We start from the raw sequence: 21,083 nt of genomic DNA, 5'->3' as shown, positions 1-21,083 counted from the left end.
AACTTGCCAACCTGCCAGAATTTTTATCCCAAGTCATTTACTAAAGTTTTAAAGAAGGATTTATGATCTGACCTTCATTTTTAAAATAACCTAGTGGGCCTCACTCTGGGGAATGGATCATCGAGAGCAAGTGTAGAAGTGGGAAGTTTGTTAAGAGGCTGTTGAAATGATCCAGAGAGATGATGGTGGACATGGAGAGAAGTAAATAGGCTGAGATTCATTCTGGAGACAGAATGCTCCTGAACAAGATACAGAATGAGAGTTTCATACGTGCCTACTCTTCTCAGAGATGGTCCAGGGCCACCTCTGGTCAGTTTCATGCCAAAAATGGCAGATGGACCCCAAATACAAAAGTGGAATGTTACGTTTCCTCACATTTATAGAAATGTCAATGTCATAGCTAGCTGAAATGAATGTTTAAGATGACATGTCCAGACAAGTAAACCATTCCTGGAAATTCCTTAAGCTTGGGCTTCTCAAGCCAGGATCAAAGTAGCCTAGGAGTATTACCGCTTTGTGCCAGGGGGCACACACCTTCGCAAGATAAAACTCTTCCTAGAGTGTCAATATTACTTTAAGATTAGGGGAAGGGGAGGGTAGGAGAGTGAACATTGCTTTTTCACATAATATGGACAGATTTGAAAAGAATGAAAAATTTGCATGGGTTTTTAGGATATAACATTAGACTTTAAAGAAACCTTATGCTTACCAAAAATCACATCAAACCACCATCCTTCAATGACAGAAGTATACTTTGCTACTGATGATATTTGGCAAAAAAAAAAAAAAAAAAAAAAAAAAAAATGAGAAGCAGTGGGTCAGGCCAGTTCTCTGTAAGTTTTCGATATTATGTGCACACAGACAATGGTAATATTGCAGGGCACGTGGTTGTACAAGCTGGAAAGCTGCTCTGGGCAGGAGGGGGCGCCTGTGCCTTAGCACACCTGTAACCCCTAGAAGCACAGCAGTGGGCCAAGACCACTGGGTGAGAAGCTCTGAGGTTGTGATGTTAAGAGACAAATCAGGGAGTTCCCATCGTGGCGCAGTGGTTAACAAATCTGACTAGGATCCATGAGGTTGCGTGTTCGATCCTTGGCTTTGCTCAGTGGGTTAAGGATCTGGCGTTGCCGTGAGCTGTGGTGTAGGTTGCAGACGAGGCTCGGATCCCGAGTTGCTGTGGCTGTGGTGTAGGCCAGTGGCTACAGCTCTGATTTGACCCCTAGCCTGAGAACCTCCATATGCCGAGGGAGCGGCCTTAGGAAAGGCAAAAAGACCAAAAAAAAAAGAGAGAGAGAGAGAGACGAATCAGTTCAGAACAGTTACCAAGTAGTTATTCTGAATTACCAACTCACCTCAATACCTGGAAGATTTAACACAGAGAGCACCCAAGTGGTCACTCCCCAGGAGGCCTTCCCTGGCACCTTTCCTAGCTGCCTCTTCTGTTAGGGAGAATGTCTCGAGAGATAGAAATACTCCCTCCTGTGGAAGGATCATTCTTCTGTAGCTCTGAGGCCTGGCCTAGTCCAGCTAACTGGGAAGCTGGGGAACTCTAAAGTGAGAAGGAAGATCTTTGGTGTTTAGCTGAATATAAGATACATATAGTAGGAGTTCCTGTCCTGGCTCAACAATAGCAAAGTATCCATGAGGATGCATGTTCCATCCCTGGCCTTGATCAGTGGCTTAAGGATCCAGTCTTGCCCTGAGCTGCAGTGTAGTTTGCAGATGTGGCTCAGGTCTGGCGTTTCTGTGTATGTGGTGTCGGCCGGCAGCTGCAGCTCCAGCTGGACCCCTAGCCTGGGAACTTCCATATGCCACAGGTGTGGCCCTAAAAAGACAAAAAATAAAATAAAATAAAATAAGATGCAAATAGTGAAGTGCATTAATTTTACACCACACAGCTGAATAGAACACAAATGTTCAAGATACAGAACATTTCCTTTTATGTCAACTATACCTCAATACAGCTGGAAAAAGTGCCAAAAAAAAAAAAAAAAAGAAAAAGAAAAAAAGAAAGAAAGAACATTTGCAAAATCCCAGAAAGGCCTTCTGGGATTCCCTTCCCAGTCAATATCCTCCCAGGCAGAGATAAGCATTATTCTGACTTTCAACACCATAGATTAATTTTGCCTGTTCTTGAACTTCACGTAGGCTTTAGTGTACAATACGTGCTCTTTCTCTTCTCACTTCCTTTGCTCAGCATAATGTTGCTGAAACTTATCCATGTTGTTGCATACCAGTGAGCCCTTCTCTTTTACTCTTGTGTAGTATTGCAGTATACGGGTCTATCACACTTTCATTCTTTTAAACCAAAAGAGGTTTAGAAGTACTAGGGAATCTCAATACTAAGAACAAGAAAACAGACACAGAGCCACAAAACCCATAGTTCTCTATTTATATAATCCCAAAGTAAATAATATGCAGATTATAATTAACATATAGTTATCAAAATATATAATTATGTTTAAATTGATACCCCCATTCTAAATATGACTTGAGGCAAATATACAATTTTTTTTTTTTTTTTAGGGCCACATCCACAGCATATGGAAGTTCCCAGGCTAGGGGTCTAATCAGAGCTATAGCTGACGGCCTACACCACAGGCACAGTAACACAGGATCTGAGCCACATCTGCGACCCACACCACAGCTCATGGCAACACCAGATCCTTAACCCACTGAGCAAGGCCAGGTATTGAACCCATGTCCTCATGGATACTAGTCAGGTTCTTTGCTGCTGAGCCACAACAGGAATGCCAAACATACAATTTTAAAGATGGTTTGGTGATGCTCTAAACCTACAACCAAAAACAGATATAATTCCACTGGTCACTTTGGTGTGGACTGGTCCATTTAAAGGAAGTGGAACATATACTGTAATTAGACAAACAGGAGTTCCCATAGTGGCTCAGCGGTTAACGAGTCCGACTAGGAACCATGAGGTTGCAGGTTCAATCCCTGGCCTTGCTCAGTGGGTTAAGGATCCAGCGTTGCCGTGAGCTGTGGTGTAGGTCACAGATGTGGCTTGGATCCCGTGTTGCTGTGGCTCTGGTGTAGGCCAGTGGCTACAGCTCCGATTCGACCCCTCGCCTGGGAACCTCCATATGCCGAGGGTGCAGCCCTAGAAAAGGCAAAAAGACCCAAAAAAAAAAAAAAAAAAGAAAGAAAAGAAAAGAAAAACACTTCCCACCAGTAAATTAAACTCTACTGGGTTGTTGTGAAACACTCTGAACAATTCTTCATGATATTCTGCCCCAACTGTAAATGATGTAATGTAGTAATAATAATGATTTTCCTCTTAGGTTTCATAGCCTTAAATAAAAATGAAGACTGAAAATTACCTTTACATTACTGTTCTCTTTTTTATCTTTAAGCTTAATAGATCTTTTGGAAACATCATAGGTTATTATTTAGATAACTGTCAACCAGGGAAATTTTGATGTGACATCATTCTGTATAAAACCAAAATGTTTAACCAGCACATGACCATGGGAAAATTGCAAAATAGGAGACAAAAGAACTTCCATAAAATCAGTTTAGTTTTGGCCAGCTGGTTATTGTCAACTATTCAAAAACATGTCAAAGAGGCCCTCCCTTAAAACTTCCTTCCCAGCAGGAATTCTTTTGACAATGACTTCTGTTTAGGATCTTCCTGTTACCATTCTTTTTTTTTTTTCTTTTTTCAAAGCAGCATTGAAGTAAAGAATAGTTTAGTGTTTATATTTTTGAACTAATCTTACCTCACATTAGTTTTAATGTCACACCTGTAATTTCAAGGATTAATATTTTTGATATTGTTCTCTTAATGGTGTAATTAACATGCATTCAATAAATAAATCAGAAGCCAAAATTTGATTTCAAGGTGAAGGAGATTTCCAGACGCCTTTGAGGCTTAGAAATCCTCCTGCTTCTTGCTGTATGTTATTTTATCTTGCTTTTGTTACTGTAGTTTTCATGTTTACAGTTTGGTTTTAATTCAGCTAAGTATAAAACTATCTTGACCTCTGTTTTAAAAAAAAAAAAAAATTACCTTGAAAGAGAAGGGGGATGTCACAGATTCAGCTAAAATAAGTGTTTATTAATTGATAGGTTTTTCTTTCAGCTTCCTGAATGACAAGGGTTATTTAAGGTTTTAGATGATCTTAAGAGACACTGAGTATTTACAACTCTTCTTAATTGTATCTTTTTCCTCACAGGGGACCCTTCGCCAAAATCTTTGGAAGGATTCTTTATCTATGAAGAAGAAGGTTCTGGAGTTCCAGGATCCAGCAGGAAAGGAAATGATGCCATCGTAGTAGAACAATGGACTGTTATTGAGGTAAACCGCAGTTTTCTGACAATTTGGCTTTACTTTTATATGGTTTTATATTCTAAAGATCTTTACTGCCTAACACTTGCAATATCCTTCAAACACATATTCATTCAATGTTCAGAACTTCATCACGAATTCTTTAGCTCAGATTTGTGGAAAGGCAATTTGCTTTACTCAACGTTCATCTTTGTTGAAAGATAGCAAAACAATCATCTGTACGGAAATATCAGTAGATTCCCAAAGATGTAGCATTCCAACCCTAAACAGAGTCCCCCGCACTGAGATTCTCTTTACACAATGCCATGACAACTGACTGAAAGTGGAAAAAAATTCAGTCAATTTTATATCCAAGCAAGCAATGTAACTGACTTTTTTACCTTATGAATTGACTTTCAACAGGCAAAAATATCCCAAGGTGTTCTCTCTCTTGCCAGGCACATATGTACACACAGCATTGTCCTTCCTAATCAGAGAAGACATTGCTGCTCATTTTGTCTGCTCTGAATTCAGATGTCACCAAACAGACTGTCCTTGAGGTGTACAGACTGAATTCAGGTATATTGTGCTGTGTGCATGCGGCCCTCGCTAACAGCCTCTTTCAAGGATACTTTTGCCTTTCTCACCTTGGAAAGGTTAGAGAGACCTGTCATTTTCAAAGAAACTGAACATCCTATTGAGGAGGGGAAAAAGGTTTTGGGGTAAGAGGTAAAGCTCCCAGGAAAGAATCAATCCCAAGTGAGTAAAAAGCAGTGATGGAGTTCCTGTGTGGCAGAGCAGGTTAAGGATCCAGCACTGCAAGTGGCTCGGGTTCAGTCCCTGGCTGGGAACTTGTAGATGCTGCCAGCACAGCCAAAACAAAAACAAAAATCCGCCTTTCAGCCCCTCTCACCTTTCACTCCCCAATCCTCACCCTCTATTCCTGTCCTCACGCCCCAGTCCCTGGACCAGTGTTTCTGAAAATGTAGCTGATACTTGGATGCAGATCACCAAAGGAACTTTTTAAATGCAGATTGCTGGGGCCCCCATACATTAAAGTCTGTTTCCCAAACAAGACTGAAGGAAGGAAGGGCCAAACATTGGAGATGGAAACCCCCTCCACTCTGATCCCCGTCTAACTTAGTTCAATGGTTGGAAGGCAGCAGGGAGCAGACATGAAGCCCAGGAAGACTTCAGCTGGTGAAATTGCACTTAATGGGCCGTGAACTCCCCTTATCCTAACAAGCCTCACCCTTTATTGTAATCACTTGTGTGGCTGGTTGTCTTTGTCATTAGACTATGCACTCTATGCTTATTCACGCAGGGCTGTGAAATCAAAACGGATTACGGGCCTCTGCTGCACACACTGGCTGAGTTTGGATGGCTTCTGACAAGCGTGTTGCCTACACCTATACTGAGACATGACAGGTAACGCTGATGTCTCCTGACATACTCTCATTTCATTCTGAAATAGAGTTCATCTGTTAGGTAATCCCACATAACAAGGCTTATTTAATACCTACAAAAAGCATTTCACTGAACTTCGAGTCTGATTTCATGGGCCTTGGAGATCTGTAAATGCTATCTATGGTCACGGTTGCTGGCAAATTCAAGGTTTGCTTTTTGGAACTCCCTGGAATCTTTTAAAAATATTTTCCGTTGGCAGTTGGTTGAATCTGCCAATGCAGAACTGCAGAGACAGAGGTCCAACTGTGTATGTGTAAGGTATTGATTACATCTCCTTCCCAAGGGCATACCAGTTCATATTGGCAGACCCAGAGCATAGACCAACTCCCAACTCAGTGCTGCTTCCAGCCCTCAGAACGCCGCCCCTCCCCTCAAAGATGGCACGACTCTACCTTCTTTTTTCCATCTCAACATGCTGATTCTTCCCTAGAGTAAAGATTGAGTCAGTATGAATCTGCAAACTGAAAATACAACCCCCCTGTAGGACCCTCTGTTCTGCTCGTCTGCATGCCTGTGCCACACTGCCTTCCCCCAGCACACAGCCAGGACTATGGTACCCAACAGGCAAGATGGAGGGGCGCCAGCACCTCTGCCTCCATTCCTCCTCTCTCGGGTAAGGGTTAGCTTTCCCCTGCAGCATGAGCTTGTTCGCTGTCTCCACTAAAATAAATACCTGCAGGTGTTCCCTTTGTGGCTCCGCAGAAACAAATCCTGCTAGCATCCATGAGGACGCAGGTGGGATCCCTGGTCTCGCTCAGTGGGTTAAGGATCTGGTGTTGCTGTGAGCTATGGTGTAGGTTGCAGACGAGGCTCAGATCCCATGTTGCTGTGGTTGTGGTGGAGGCCAGCAGCTACAGCTCCAATTCGACCCCTAGCCTGGGAACTTCCATATGCCACAGGTGGGACCCTAAAAAGACCAAAAAATTTAAATTTAAAAAAATAAAATAAAATACCTACATTAGAACCAAAATGCCAAAACGTCACAAATACCACCTTTTCTTTTTCTTTTCCTGGTAAGGAAAAAAGATGAAGTTATTTTTTGTTTGTTTGTTGGAGAAAGAGGCACCAATTAAATCTTCTGTATAAAGTGCTTTGCTATCCCTTGGATTCAGAGACGTCCCCTCTGCCCCATTTGGCATCCGGAAGATGATTGCCAATTCTGTCCTGCCTGGGCTGGTACAACCTGCAGAGGACAGACAGTACTACCTCCACCTTCCCTTTGGGCAGAGTCACCACAGTTGCACCCTGATTGTCAGGCAACTCCCTCTTCCTCAGTCTCATCAACCCCACCACCCCACCACCCCCAACCCTGTCTTTGCTGGTTTTCCCAGTTTGGCAACTTACCCCTGTCCAGTAACACTACCTCCCCACAAACTTTAAATTTGACTGACATGGCTTTATAATAAAGCCACGCCATCTTCAGATGGGGAGAGGGATAAAAGTGGATACAAAGTGAAGACATTCAAGCTTTAAAAGGAGGACTTAGAAGTAAGCAAAGCAGTGAATCTGCTTTTCTGCTCAGAGATCAATTGGTAACTGTTCTCAAACTGTGCCAACTCTCTGAATTACTAGCCACCTTTTAAAAATCTGTGACATATCTGTCAAATCACAGTACTTCAGTAATTCTCAAGATTTGGTCTTCAGACCAAGCAATGTCAATCACTTGGAAAGCCTGGGCACATATACATGTCGGAGGCTCATCCCAGTGGGGCCGTCAGAAGCTTTGAGGGTGGGTCCATGAATCTGCATTTTCACAAGCTTCTCAAGCTCATCAAAATTTGAGGAACCTTGCAGAAGGTAGTGGGAGAGAAAGAAATTCCACTTCCCTGACACACCTCATCCTTCATCTGCCAAGCTATGGGTCTATCCCACTCCCCACCCTCCATCAGAATAACTTGTGTATTTGCCCTTCTCACCTCTTTTTTGGTGGTTCTCGTGGGTGTATAATATAGGGTGTCATGGGTCTATTATAGTTAGTGCTTCCTAAACATATTCTGAATTCTGGACCTTTCATGTTTTTTTTCCCCAGTGAAAAAGATATTTATCATTCCTCCCTCCCATTCACTCAGGGCTAAAGTGGGATCTCAGTTCCCAGAGTAGAGACTGAACCCTGGCTGCAGTGGTGGGTAGACTCATGAGTCTAAATATTTCCTCAAGTGATAGGAATGACTGGCCCAGCACTAGATTAGACAGTGAGACCAATGGGCTGGATCCTGAGACGTGGAACAGGGGCTGGAGCTCCTCGAGCATCTTCTGCTTTGGTTTGGGAGTGAGAACAGGGCTAAGACCAAAGGTGGGAAGAAAGAGGTCTCAAGCATACTGTGATGGGGGGAGGCTGGTGAAGCCTAGATCTGTGCTTGGCTTGACTAACTTGTCCTGCATATCAAATTGCATAAAGTTGCAGGCTGAACCAAGTGATCAGGATGCCCACAGGAGTGAGGAGTAGCTTTATGTCATTTCAGGAGCAGAGGTAGCACCACTGCCTGACCACCATTTCAGCTTCTCCTATATCCCTCGTATCTACCAAGACTCTTTGGGGTCAGAGTAGACCTTTCAGGCTCTCCTTGTGAAGTCTCATCTATGTGCGCAATTAAAATAGCAGAGGGGAGAGTTCCCTAGTTGTCTAGTGGTTAGGACTTGGCACTGTCACCACTGCAGCCAGGGTTCAGTCTCTACTCTGGGAACTGAGATCCCACATCAAACAGCTACATGCTGCAGCCAAAACAAAACAAAACAAAAAAAACAAAAAACGAAAACAGCAAAGGGGCTTCCAGACACCTCCAGGGCCCCTCAGCCAGCAGCCTTGTCACCCAGCCCCACCTACCAGAGTCTGACACAAGCCTCCACACAAGGCAGGCCTTTTTATTCTTGTCTAAATATGCTGTCCCTATGACAGTCACATGCTGGTCTTAGCTGCTTTGGTACACACAAGCATAGTACTCACCTCCAACCAGGTCATCTCTTTTTGGCTTGGGGGGGGCACACCCGCTGCATATGGAGGTTCCCAGGCTAGGGGTCCAATTGGAGCTGTAGCAGCTGGCCTGCACCACAGCCACAGCAACATGGGATCTGAGCAGGGTCTGTGATCTACCTGACAGCTCATGGCAATGCCAGATCCTTAGCTCACTGAGCGAGGCCAGGAACCGAATCCATGGCCTCATGGATACTAGTCAAATTCATTCCTGCTGAGCCACAACAGAAACTCCAGACCAGGTCATCTTTAAATGTAAATTAAAATATTACGTATGGTTCATCTTGGTCCAGGTGGAGGATAGAGCCTGAAAGTTTTTAGTTTCTGAAAGTAAAAGAATGGTGCAGGCTTTGAGCTAAACATCTCATTTGAATTACACCTTCACCATTTGCCAGCTTTAGGAACCTCTTTAAGTCTCAATTTCCTCATCTGGAGAGTGTTGCAATAATATCAGCTTTACTAGATTTCATGATGATTAAGCAAAATAAGATATGAAAGTACCCATGCAGGATCTGTGCATACTAGGCTAAGAAATTCGAGCTATTACACGAACCTAATCCTTTGACAAAACCAAAATCCCTAAGAAGTTGAAAGCAACTGTGCAAGTATGATGGCTTGGCCTGTCCTAAATCAGGATATTGCAGAAAACGTAAATACTATAGTTCACTGTATACAAAACTAGCACTGAGTATTACAAGCCAGTAAAAGGGACAGAGATAAATAATGCCACTAAAAGATAACATGCTTAAACATTATGCTTACATCCAGAAAAGCAAATGTTTGTCATCATCTTTCTTTGGGGGCCCACATGTCTTAAAACATAACTTAGAACCACTAAGTGTGACCAGTGAACTCTTTCTTCCTTAAATATTTTCCACTCGTATATAGTAATAGTGTCTTAAGCAATTTCAGTTTTTTCTTCTCTTCTGTCACCTAAGCTATAACTTGAAATGGGCTATACGTAAGGTATTGTCGTCTCATTTCTTTCATAACTCAAATATATCCTGTTAGATGGAGAAAACAAACTTGTGGTTACCAAAAAAAGGGAGAGAAGGTGGGAGGGGAAACTAGGGCTATGGGATTAACAGATACAAACTACTGAATTTAAAATAGATAAACATCGAGGATATATGTATAGCACAGGGAAACTATACCTGTCACCTGAAAGCTGGGTTCACCTCTTGATGAGTTTAGAACCAAAAGACATGCAGTAAGCCAAAGACAGGAAGAAGGAAGGATTTATTACTTGCAGCAAGTAAGGAGAGCATAAAGGATCTTTCCCAAAGCAGTGTTTCCCCAAGCAGCAAAATTAGGGAAGTTTTCAGCTAAGGTTACATGCCTATTGATGAAGGGGCTTGAGCAAGGGAGAATTCTACATGGAACTGGAATAGAGGTTGAAAGGAGTCTCAGCTTTAGATGATTGAAGTCACAAGGGTCAGAAAAGGTCAACATCATCATGCCTTTGGTTCTGACCAAGCTGAGGTCAAAGCATACAGTTCCCACCCTCCACCTGGGTGTGGCCCTACTTCCTACAAAACTGAAAGATCTGTATCAGATTGCTGTGTACATCCCTTGAGCGGGAGTGAGGACTCTGCTTTATCGCTAACCGTTGCTTCTTGACTGCTTTCCCTTTGCTCCTGCAGTCCTCTGTTCCCTTAAGATCATTAATCACTGAGGCCTGTTCAAGTGCAAGCACTGTGGCCAGGCTTAGATCACAATATTGCTTAAGCCAAAAATGGCTTCTCTTATGTCAAGAAAGCAATTCCTAGTTCTCTTTCTCTGGGGACCATCCTGACCTATCTGCTCACATACTCATTATCTTGTTTTTTTGTTTGTTTGTTTGGGGTTTTTTTTTGTCTTTTTGTCTTTGTTGTTGTTGTTGTTGTTGTTGTTGTTGCTATTTCTTGGGCCGCTCCTGCGGCATATGGAGGTTCCCAGGCTAGGGGTCAAATCGGAGCTGTAGCCACCGACCTATGCCAGAGCCACGGCGATCGGAGCCGCATCTGCAACCTACACCACAGCTCACGGCAACGCCAGATCCTTAACCCACTGAGCAAGGGCAGGGACCGAACCCGCAACCTCATGGTTCCTAGTCGGATTCGTTAACCACTGCGCCACGACGGGAACTCCTGCTCATTATCTTGTAATAACCGATAATGAAATAGAATCTTCAAAAATACAAATATATTCTGAACACCAGAAACTAGCACAATAGAAGCGCCCATTGTGGCTCAGCAGAAACAAATCTGACTAGCATTCATGAGGATACAGGTTCGATCCCTGGCCTCTCTCAGTGGGTTAAGAATCCAGCATTGCCATGAGCTGTGGTGTAGGTCACAGATGCAGCTCAGATCCCGAGTTGCTGTGGCTGTGGCACACACCAGCAGCTGCAGCTGGGATTCGACCCCTAGCCTGGAAATCTCCATATGCCGCAGGTGCTGCCCTAAAAAGACAAAAGGCAAAGAAAAAAAAAAGAAAGAAACTAACACAATATTGTGAAGTAACTATATCTCAATAAAAACAAGTATATCTTGTTATCAAATTACGTCAAGTTATTTTCCCAGTGTGTCCTTAGGTTAAGGTTGTTGCTTCATTAACTTAGACAAGATCTCTCCACCTGGCTTTAAAACTGCGTTACCATGGAAACATTATGATACAGAACTATGATATCACTACTTTATTCCAAGGTTATTGTTGTCAGCCCTGAAGTCTTGTCAGAATCCCTTTTTAATCCTTATCACTATATAATTATATAAATAGGCCCAATCCTTTTCTTTTCAAAAAGTCAAGGTGAAAATTTACATTAAATTCCTCAGGGCAAATCTAGTAGAGGATCAGATTAGCTGAACCAGTAGCTGATATTGCTAACCTTAAAATAATCACTGAAAAAAATGTAAGAGAAGCCAAAATTCCCTCTGTCCACCTCAGATCAACCCCCCCCCTCCCCAATAACCCGGGTAGGCAGGGAAGGGGGAAATGGTGCATTTTTATCAAGAATCCAAGGTGATTCTGCTGCACTTGCAGAAACATGGGATTATAACCTAACATTGGAAGAGAAAGCATTTTAGAACACAAGATAGAAGAAAAGGGAGAGTTCCCATCATGGCGCAGCGGAAATGAATCCGACTAGGAACCATGAGGTTGCTGGTTCAATCCCTGGCCTCGATCCGTGGGTTAAGGATCCGGCATTGCTGTGAGCTGTGGTGTAGGTCTCAGATGCAGCTCGGATCTGTTGTTGCTGTGGCTGTGATATAGGCCGGTGGCTACAACTCTGATTAGACCCCTAGCCTGAGACCCTCCATATGGCAGGAGTGTGGCCCTAAAAAGACAAAAAAAAAAAAAAAAAAGAAGAAGAAGAAGAAAAGTGTACACCCTCATTTACATCTCAGAGGACAGAATTTAAAGGTGAGGGGTTTTGGGTACAATCAATCAAGTATAATGTATGGAAGATATTAAAAGTCTAGTCATAGTATCCGCAAGGACACAGGTTGATCCCTGGCCTCACTCAGTGGGTTGGGGATCCTGTGTTGCTGTGTCTCTGGCGTAGGCCCTCAGCTACAGCTCTGATTCAACCCCCAGCCTGGGAACCTCCATATGCCACTGGTGCGGCCCTAGAAAAAACAACAAAATTTTAAAAAAATGTTAAAGTCTAGTCATAAAGGACAAGATATGAATACCAAAAAGAGAAAATTGTCTGCTCACTGTGTTGTCACAGTGGAACAGCAAGCCCTCCCTGACTCCCATTTTATGCAGCCCCTGAAGGAAAAGGCTCCACAGCCCTGAGGTCACCACAGCTGAGAAGCAATTGAAGTCGATGCAGTTACTTGAGACACTTAGGTGCACAAATTCCTCTAAATCCTCAAGTGGCAGCCAAAGTAGGAGCTGCTTTCTTACCTACAGCTGAGGAAGAGGTTAGGGTTTTATGTCTGGTCCATTTTAATATGGTCTTTTCTCTTTCTTTTTTTTCTCTTTCTAATTTAAATTCTGTGGTCACAGTCTTGTGTAACTCCGTTGTGAGTTAAGCTCATAGCAGTCTTGCAGTGAGCAGCATTTTGATAAGCTCCATTTTTTTAAGAAATAGGCAAATTGTCTATTGTACGTACTTCCAGTTGTCACATTTCTTCATCTGAACTTCAATTTTTAACATTTTCTTGGGGGCAGGGGTTGGGAGGTGCTAAATTGTGGGAGCATCTTTTTTATCTTTAACACATATCTTGATATCTGAGAAACAAATGAAGGTCGTAAGGCAAAGGAACTTTGTGACTAAGCACGTAGCTACACGGGTGCAAGTTAAAATTGAATTCTATAATTTGACTTTTAAAAAGTAAATTTTTATTTCATGTCTTAAAATCAAGAATTGACACATTTATTTCTGAGTTGTGTTACCGAGCAAGGGCTCATGTGCCTGGGGTACAGAAGGTCAAACTGACAGGAGGTGTTTGTGGCAAAGTGAAGGTTTATTTGCAGGGCACCAAGGAAGGGGAACATTCCCCCAAACCCCGAATTCCCTGATGGCTTTCAGCAAGGGTTTTCTTGTTGTTGTTATTGTTGTCTGTCTTTTGTCTTGTTTTTGAAGGCCCGCACCCAAGGCATATAGAAATTCCCAGGCTGGGGACCAATCAGAGCTCTAGCCACCGGCCTACACCACGGCTCCCACAGCAACACCAGATCCTTAACCCACTGAGCGAGGCCAGGGATCGAAGCCAAAATCTCATGGTTCCTAATCAGATTTGTTTCTGCTGCGCCATGACGGAAACTCCAGCAAGGGTTTTTAAAGACAGTGTTAGGAGTAAGGGTCATAGATGTGTGATCAGCTCGTGATTGGTTGGTAGTGAGGTAACAGGGTGATATTTCCAGAACCTCAGCCTTCTGATTCCAGCCAGTCTAGAGTCTGCATGCTTGTGGTCAGCAAGTAGCTGCCATCCTCCCGGGGTCTTAGTTTCTGCAGAACAACTCGGAGACATTCATCAGATTATTATACATGTCCCTTCAGGAGGGACCAGGACGCCTGTGACCCTCTTCTTGATCTTTAAGTGACTGAGTCTGCTCTTTGGAATTTGGTGAAGACCTAGGAAACTAAAGCCTTTTTTCTACAAACAAGAAATGGGGGACACAGAAGGGCTTTTGTGCCTTGGAAGGTCCCACACAGTCCTGCTTGGTTTTAACCCCCCTTTTCTTTGATGCTCCTCAATCCTGAGGGGAACAGGGATAGAACAAGAAAGCACATAACATTTTGAATGGAGCGATTAATCATCAACTCAGTAAGGGAAATCAATATTAAACCATGGCAAATCATTAATGTATAAGGTGATGCAGGAGTTCCCATCATGGCACAGCGGAAATGAATCCGACTAGGAACCATGAGGTTGAGGCTTTGATCCCTGGCCTCACTCACTGGGTTTAGGATCCAGCGTTGCTGTGAGCTGTGGTGTAGGTTGCAGTCGCAGCTCCTATCTTGCGTTTCTGTGGCTGTGGCGTAGGCCGGCAGCTGCAGCTCCCATTAGACCCCTAGCCTGGGAACCTCCATATGCTGCAGGCGCGGCCCTGAAAAGACAACAGGCCAAAAAAAAATGTATAAGATGTTGCAAAACTTACCAGAAAATACAAATTAACCTAACAATTCTGTTTTCTCCAGTCTAATGGATTTTGGAGCCATAAGTGAGAGGTTTTTTTATAAGACTATTTTTATGTCACAAGTGGCTGAGCAGTTGCAAATAAGCCACTCATTGAAAACCAGCTCAGTTTGTCTTCAAGGTGACTCACATTCTTGCATTTTATTTTAAACAGAATGTTCTTTCAGCTCAATTGAAATATTTATTGAGAGCCTAGTATGTATAAGGCAATATTTTAGCCACCCTAGAGGCAGATCCTGGCTTCCAGGAACTCATAATCTGCTTGGAGAGACAGCACAAATAACAAATAAGTAATGCAGAACAGATGATGACAAGTCTTGCAGTGGAGGCTAAAGCATGTGCTCTCAGTAGGGATGACATTGCCCCAAGAGGGTGAAAACTGGTTTTAAAGGAGGTGAAAAAAATATTGCAAACGTTTGCGTTCCTCCCAAAGGTCCCAGTACATAAACAGATCCACGGCACACCTATGGCATCAAAATTTAATATGGGGGGGGTGGGGAATTAGGGAGAAGATATCTAAAAAGACTCCTTGGGGAAGCAGTGATTGAAAAGAGTTGAATATAAGAGTTGAATAGGGCAGAGGACACAAGTGAAGGCAGAGAGGAGTTCTGTGAAGGCTGTGAAGTCTGAGGGGCACGTTATGAAAGAACAGAGCTTCCATAAGTAAGAGGAAAATACTGGTGGCAGAGAGAGCTAACCAGGCATGGTAAATAGGTTTCATCTCACATAGCTCCACTCAAGGAATCCATGGGCACCCGGAAAACAGAGTGTGGCTCTTCAGTTGAGGGATCATTGAAGGCTCTCGGAAGGAGGTCACACTTGAAATGAATCTCAAATATGGGCAGGCTGGGAAGAGGCAATGGTGTCAGTGTGGGCACCCCAGGTGTGAGAGGCCAGAAGCAGAAACTCAGCCAAGAGCAATGAGTCGAGGGGTTTGATTCCCACAGGCCAATTATACATGATCGTGGTATGGATTTTGTTGCTGACTCCTTTTTCTTTTTCTTTAGGGCCACACCTGCGGCATATGGAAGCTCCCTGGCTAGGGGTCAAATCGGAGCTGCAGCTGCCAACGTAGGCCATAGTCACAGCAGTGCCAGATCCAAGCTGCATCTGCGACCTATACCATGACTTGCAGCAATGCCAAATCCTTAACCCACTGAGCCAGGCCAGAGATTGAACCCACATCCTCCTGGATACTAGTCAAGTTTTTAACCCACTGAGTCACAACAGGAAGGCCGGTCATGGTTTTTAAATGGTAAAGAATATAGAAAAACTCTCCCACCCACCCATACATTCTGTCTCCAACTCTGTTTCAAAGATACTTGAAATTGTAGGTAAATATTGGACCAAGCAGAACTTCAAGTTGTCCTCGTAACTTCCTGCAAAAGTAATTTTTTTTTTTTGGTCTTTTTGCCTTTTTCTAGGGCCGCTCCCATGGCATATGGAGGTTCCCAGGCTAGGGGTCGAATAGGAGCTGTAGCCACCGGCGTACACCAGAGCCACAGCAACTCGGGATCCGAGCCACGTCTGCAACCTACACCACAGCTCACGGCAATGCCGGATCGTTAACCCACTGAGCAAGGGCAGGGACCGAACCCGCAACCTCATGGTTCCTAGTTGGATTCCTTAACCACTGCGCCACAACGGGAACTCCTGCAAAAATCATTTTAAAATTTAAATATGAATAAAGATATTATCAGGTGTTCCCGTCATGGCGCAGCAGTTAACAAACCCGACTAATATCCATGAGGTCATAGATTCAATCCCTGACCTCGCTCAGTGGGCTAAGGATCCGGCATTGCCGTGAGCTGCAGTGTAGGTCAAAGAAGGGGCTCAGATCTAACATTGCTATAGTTGTGGTGTAAGCCAACAGCTGTAGCTCCGATTGGACCCCTAAGCCCGGGAACCTCCATATGCCATGGGTGCAGCCCTAAAAAAAGACACACTCAAAAAAAGATATTATCAAACCCTGACAGAACTGCTGTTTCTTATTGGTTTTGTTGCTTGTTTGTTTTTATAAGTAGTACTTGTTCAGTCTTGTGCAAAACTGAGTTCATGGGGGAGTTTTTTAAGGCAAAGTTTTCAGTGATTCATCTTTTCTGTGGTGCTTAAATGCCACAAATCATGAACTTGCTCCTGTCTTTCCTCCCTTTTGTCATCCTAACACCAGGACCTGCCTGTTCTGTTTAAATAGTGTAATTGGCCCGGGAAAACTGAACCCTTGTTTTTACGTCCTCATTATTGTTCATTACAACTTCTAAACTTTATAAACTGAAATGCCAGATTGGGGAGATGCCAACATAGAAATCTGGACTTCTGCACAAGTCTACTCTTATTCACTCTTTTTTTTGTTTGTTTGTTTCGTTTTTGTCTTTTTGCCATTTCTTGGGCCACTCCCACGGCATATGGAGGTTCCCAGGCTAGGGGTCGAATTGGAGCTGTAGCTGCCGGCCTACACCACAGCCACAGCAACTCAGGATCCGAGCCTCATCTGCAACCTACACCACAGCTCACAGCAACGCCAGATCCTTAACCCACTGAGCAAGGCCAGGGATCGAACCCACAACCTCATGGTTCCTAGTCGGATTTGTTAACCTCTGAGCCACGACAGGAACGCTTCTTATCCACTCATTTTAAAGTTGTCTAGTCAGAATGGAATTACACTAGGCCGTTCCCCGCTGTGGTCAGGGCTTCCCTGAGTTCCTTCTACACTTGCTAGCAGATGGTGTGGTGTTGTAGAAAGGAGGGAACTAGAAATGATTTCAGATAAAACTCTGGGTTTCAACTTCCTTATTCATAAAATGGGGGAGAAGTTCCCACTGTGGCACAAAGGGATTGGCGGTGTCTCTGCAGCGCAAGGATGCAGGTTCAATCCCTTGCCCAGCACAGTGGGTTAAAGGATCTTACGTTGCCACACAACTGGGATCTGATCCCTGGCCCAGGAGCTCCATCTGTATGCTGCCAAGTGGCCCAAGAAGAAAATAAATGGGGGAAATAATATCTTTGCTGCCCACCTGAAAGGACCATCACAACAAGCAAATGTGCAACTTCACATGGAAAGTGCTTGGTACACCAAAAGCACTGCACAAACACAAGTCACTCTTCTTCTTTTGGTCTATGAGATCTTCTTTTCTTGGGAGGCCAGTCTTTGCCTTGTCTTTTAGTTCCATAGCAAATCTCTCTCCCTTAAAAATACCCAAGTAGGGAGTTCCCGTTGTGGCGCAGTGGTTAGCGAATCTGACTAGGAACCATGAGGTTGCGGGTTCTATCCCTGCCCTTGCTCAGTGGGTTAACAATCCGGCGTTGCCGTGAGCTGTGGTGTAGGTTGCAGATGCGGCTCCGATCGCCGTGGCTCTGGCGAAGGCCAGTGACTACAGCTCCAATTCGACCCCTAGCCTGGGAACCTCCATATGCTGCAGAAGTGGCACTAGAAAAGGCAAAAAGACAAAAAAAAAAAAAAAAAAAACCCAAGTAGAGAGTCTTCTTTTTGTTTTCTTATGAAATGCGTAGAAGGCAGGAAATGGAGACAGAAACTTTTATTGAGTATCTGCTACACAAGAGAACTGTACCCGCTGGAGTTCTCACTGTGGCTTAGAGGTTTCTAACCCAACTAGTATACAGAGGATGCAGGTTCGATCCCTGGCCTCACTCATTGGGTTAAGGATCTGGCTTTTCTGAGAGCTGCGATGTAGGTTGCAGACTCGGATCAGATCTGGTGCTGCCGTGGCTATGGTGTAGGCTGGCAGCTATAGCTCTAATTCAACCCCTAGCCTGGGAACTTCCATATGCCCCAGGTGCAGCCCTTAAAAAAAAAAAAAAGAACTATACCCACCACCTTCTGGTGGTGTTAGAACCACCTCTCTTTGTTTTTTGTTTTATTTTTCTTTTTTGGAGGGATTTTTTTTGTTTTTGTTTTTGTTTTTGCTTTTTAGGGCTGCACTTGCAGCATGTGTAAGTTCTCAGGTTAGGGGTCGAATCAGAGCTACAGCTGCCAGCCTACACTGCAGCCACAGCAAGGCAGGATCTGAGCTGGTCTGCAACCTACACCACAGCTCACAGCAACGCTGGATCCATAACCCAGTGATCGAGGCCAGGGATCAAACCCACATCCTCAGGGATCCTAGTCAGGTTTGTTAACCACTGAGCCATGAAGGGAACTCCAGAACCACCTCTGTTTTCAGAAAAGAAATAGAAGGCTCAGAAAAATAGTGTGACTACCTCAGCATCACTTAGCAAACGAGCAACAGAACTGGGGTGCAAACCCAGGGTCAGTCTGGCTTTAAAGCCCTACATGCTGTTTCCCCCACACTCCACACTGCCCCTCTGATAAATACATCACAGGGAGGTGATGTGTCCTGACATTTTGTAGTATAAAGTTGTAGAGCCAGATGAACTCATTTCTCCCCCATCTGTGGCCTGGCTGCCCTGCCTCTGCTATAAGTACAATCCCTAGCTTGCTCTCCCCAGATCCCACACTAACATCTGCCCGCACTGAAAGATGAGCTTACCACCAGGGCAGAGAGCCCCTGGTCCCAGAGACAGCAGCAGTGCTGGGGCTTCTCTGCTGCTTCCTTTGGGTCTTTGCCTAATCCTGTGACCCAGGAGCTGACTCAGGCCTCATACTTCTTTCACTTTGCTTCCACTGGCTGGTCCGGTCAGATGCCTGAACATGACCTTGCTTCTCTCGCCAATCTCATTTTTGCAATGGGCCTCACAGATCTGACCTTTGCTTTCCTCCTTCAGTTTGGCCTGATGCCCCAGATTGTACCTGGGCTTGGCCTCTGGAGTCATGATACTTTCCTGGTCCTCCTTCCCCTTCCCCAGGCTTCATAACCATTCACCCTGCCCTCCGCCACTGCCTGCAGGGAACTTGGTGCCCTGGCTGCCCCATCCCTCAAGCTGACAATGGCCCTAAGGAGTATCGGCTGCTCTCAGAGAGGAAGGACTAATGGATGCTTTCACATCTTTGCAGACAATTCCCTTGACCAGCTTCTGGCAGCTTATAGCCTTGACCAAAACAGGTTGTGCCAGAACTTTTCCAGAGTTTTTCTGTAAATCAAGCATTTTCCAAAAGCTGCATTCATTTTCTATTACATCAAAGCATGACTGCCCATTAATAACATTCTGAAAGAGAATCCAAAGGTTCTTAGCTCTCTCTCAGGAAGATACTAAGTTCCTCGGCTACCCAGCAGCACTTTTTGGATGAAAACTTCTGTAGGGAATAGGAGATGTAGGCCCTGTCCTCTTAGAGCATCCAGGAGGCATCTGAAGTGCTCTCTGGTCCCATAATGACTTCACCAGTCAAGTCCTTTCAGAAGCTGTGCTACAGGGCAAAACTTCTATCCAAGCTCAGTAAAGAGAGTTGCCTCAGGAGCCCCTGGAGACTGTGAGGGACTCACTTGCCCTGTCAGGTATCCCTCTTCAAGGCTTCAGACTTCTTTCTCTTAGAGTTCTCATGATTAGATTCTCCAAATCCAAAGGCATTCCACATCTTACAGATGTTCTGAAAATAGTAGAACCTACTTATTTTTTTTTGTTTTTTCTTTTGCCTTGTTTTTTGCCTTTTAGGGCTGCATCTGCGGCATATGGAAGTTCCCAGGCTAGGGGTCCAATCAGAGTTACAGCTGCCAACCTACACCACAGCTCACAGCAACACTGGATCCTTGTCCCACTAAGCGAGGCCAGGAATGGAACCCACAATCTCATGGTTACTAGTTCGATTAGTTTCTGCTGAGCCACAATGGGAACTCCAGTTTTGTTTTTATTTTATTTTTGGTCACATTCACGTGAGTTCTGGCGCGGGGCGGAGGGGAATCAAACGCATGCCACAGCAGCGACCTGGGCCATAGCAGTGACAATGCCAGATCTTTAACTACTGAGCCACCAGGGAACTCCTAGAACTACCTGTTTTAAATCAGAATGTTCCCTTAGAAAACTAGGTACGTAGAGGTCTCAGACATATTTCAAACTGAGTCTGGCTCTAAGAACCTCCCAAGAGAGGGAAAGATGCTAACCTTCCAAAGTGTCGTCTGAGCATCCAGAGACTGTCCTAAGATAGCCTTTAAGAAGCCATCTCTGGAGTTCCCGTCATGGCACAGTGGTTAACGAATCCGACTAGGAACCATGAGGTTTCAGGTTCGGTCCCTGGCCTTGCTTAGTGGGTTAAGGATCCGATGTTGCCGTGAGCTGTGGTGTAGGTCGCAGACTCGGCTCGAATCCCAAGCTGCTGTGGCTCTGGCGAAGGCCGGTGGCTACAGCTCCAATTGAACCCCTAGCCTGGGAACCTCCATATGCTGCGGGAGTGGCCCTAGAAAAGGCAGAAAGAAAAAAAAAAAAAAAGAAGCCGTCTCCACACCCGCTATTTTACCTCATTAGCAATGGTTAGAAGCCTACTTTAGGCCAACCATCACATTCTAGTGCTTTCAGACTTGCCCTATCCTATAATCATTTGGGAAGAACTCCAGTGTCACCCCCAGCCCCTACCCTCACATTCTCCTGCTTTCTGTTCAATAAGAATAATTCCATCCCGATCCCTCCTTCTCATCTTTGGATAGTTCTAGGCCTGGTTCCCTCATGTGATTCACTACCTGGGTCACACATTTTGGGCATTATCCAGAAATCTCTTCTCTATTCTTATGTATCTTTTGCCTTGACTTTTCTTTCCAGAAGATATTCTTTTATTATTATTATTATTATTACTCAATGAATTTATTACATTTGTAGTTGT

General features: G+C 44.3%; 1 protein-coding gene and 1 long non-coding RNA gene across 3 annotated transcripts in view; one reads left to right on the top strand and one right to left on the bottom strand.

The window, feature by feature from the left end:
* RFTN2 (raftlin family member 2) overlaps positions 1-21,083 on the top strand; it is a 67,088-nt gene that overhangs the window by 33,519 nt on the left and 12,486 nt on the right. Inside the window, exons 6-7 of the mRNA XM_021075725.1 lie at positions 4,194-4,315; positions 5,610-5,713. Of these exons, the coding sequence (XP_020931384.1) occupies positions 4,194-4,315; positions 5,610-5,713 (226 nt within the window). The remainder of the gene's footprint in view (positions 1-4,193; positions 4,316-5,609; positions 5,714-21,083) is intronic.
* The window catches only part of LOC110257079, a 51,451-nt gene that overhangs the window by 28,028 nt on the left and 2,340 nt on the right, over positions 1-21,083 (bottom strand). The gene's annotated exons all lie outside the window — the stretch shown is intronic.

Source organism: Sus scrofa, chromosome 15 (assembly GCF_000003025.6).
Source record: "Sus scrofa isolate TJ Tabasco breed Duroc chromosome 15, Sscrofa11.1, whole genome shotgun sequence".
NCBI classification, from domain to species: domain Eukaryota; kingdom Metazoa; phylum Chordata; class Mammalia; order Artiodactyla; family Suidae; genus Sus; species Sus scrofa.
Note: the sequence above shows the minus strand (reverse complement) of the source record. Positions and strands in the feature narration are given on the sequence as shown.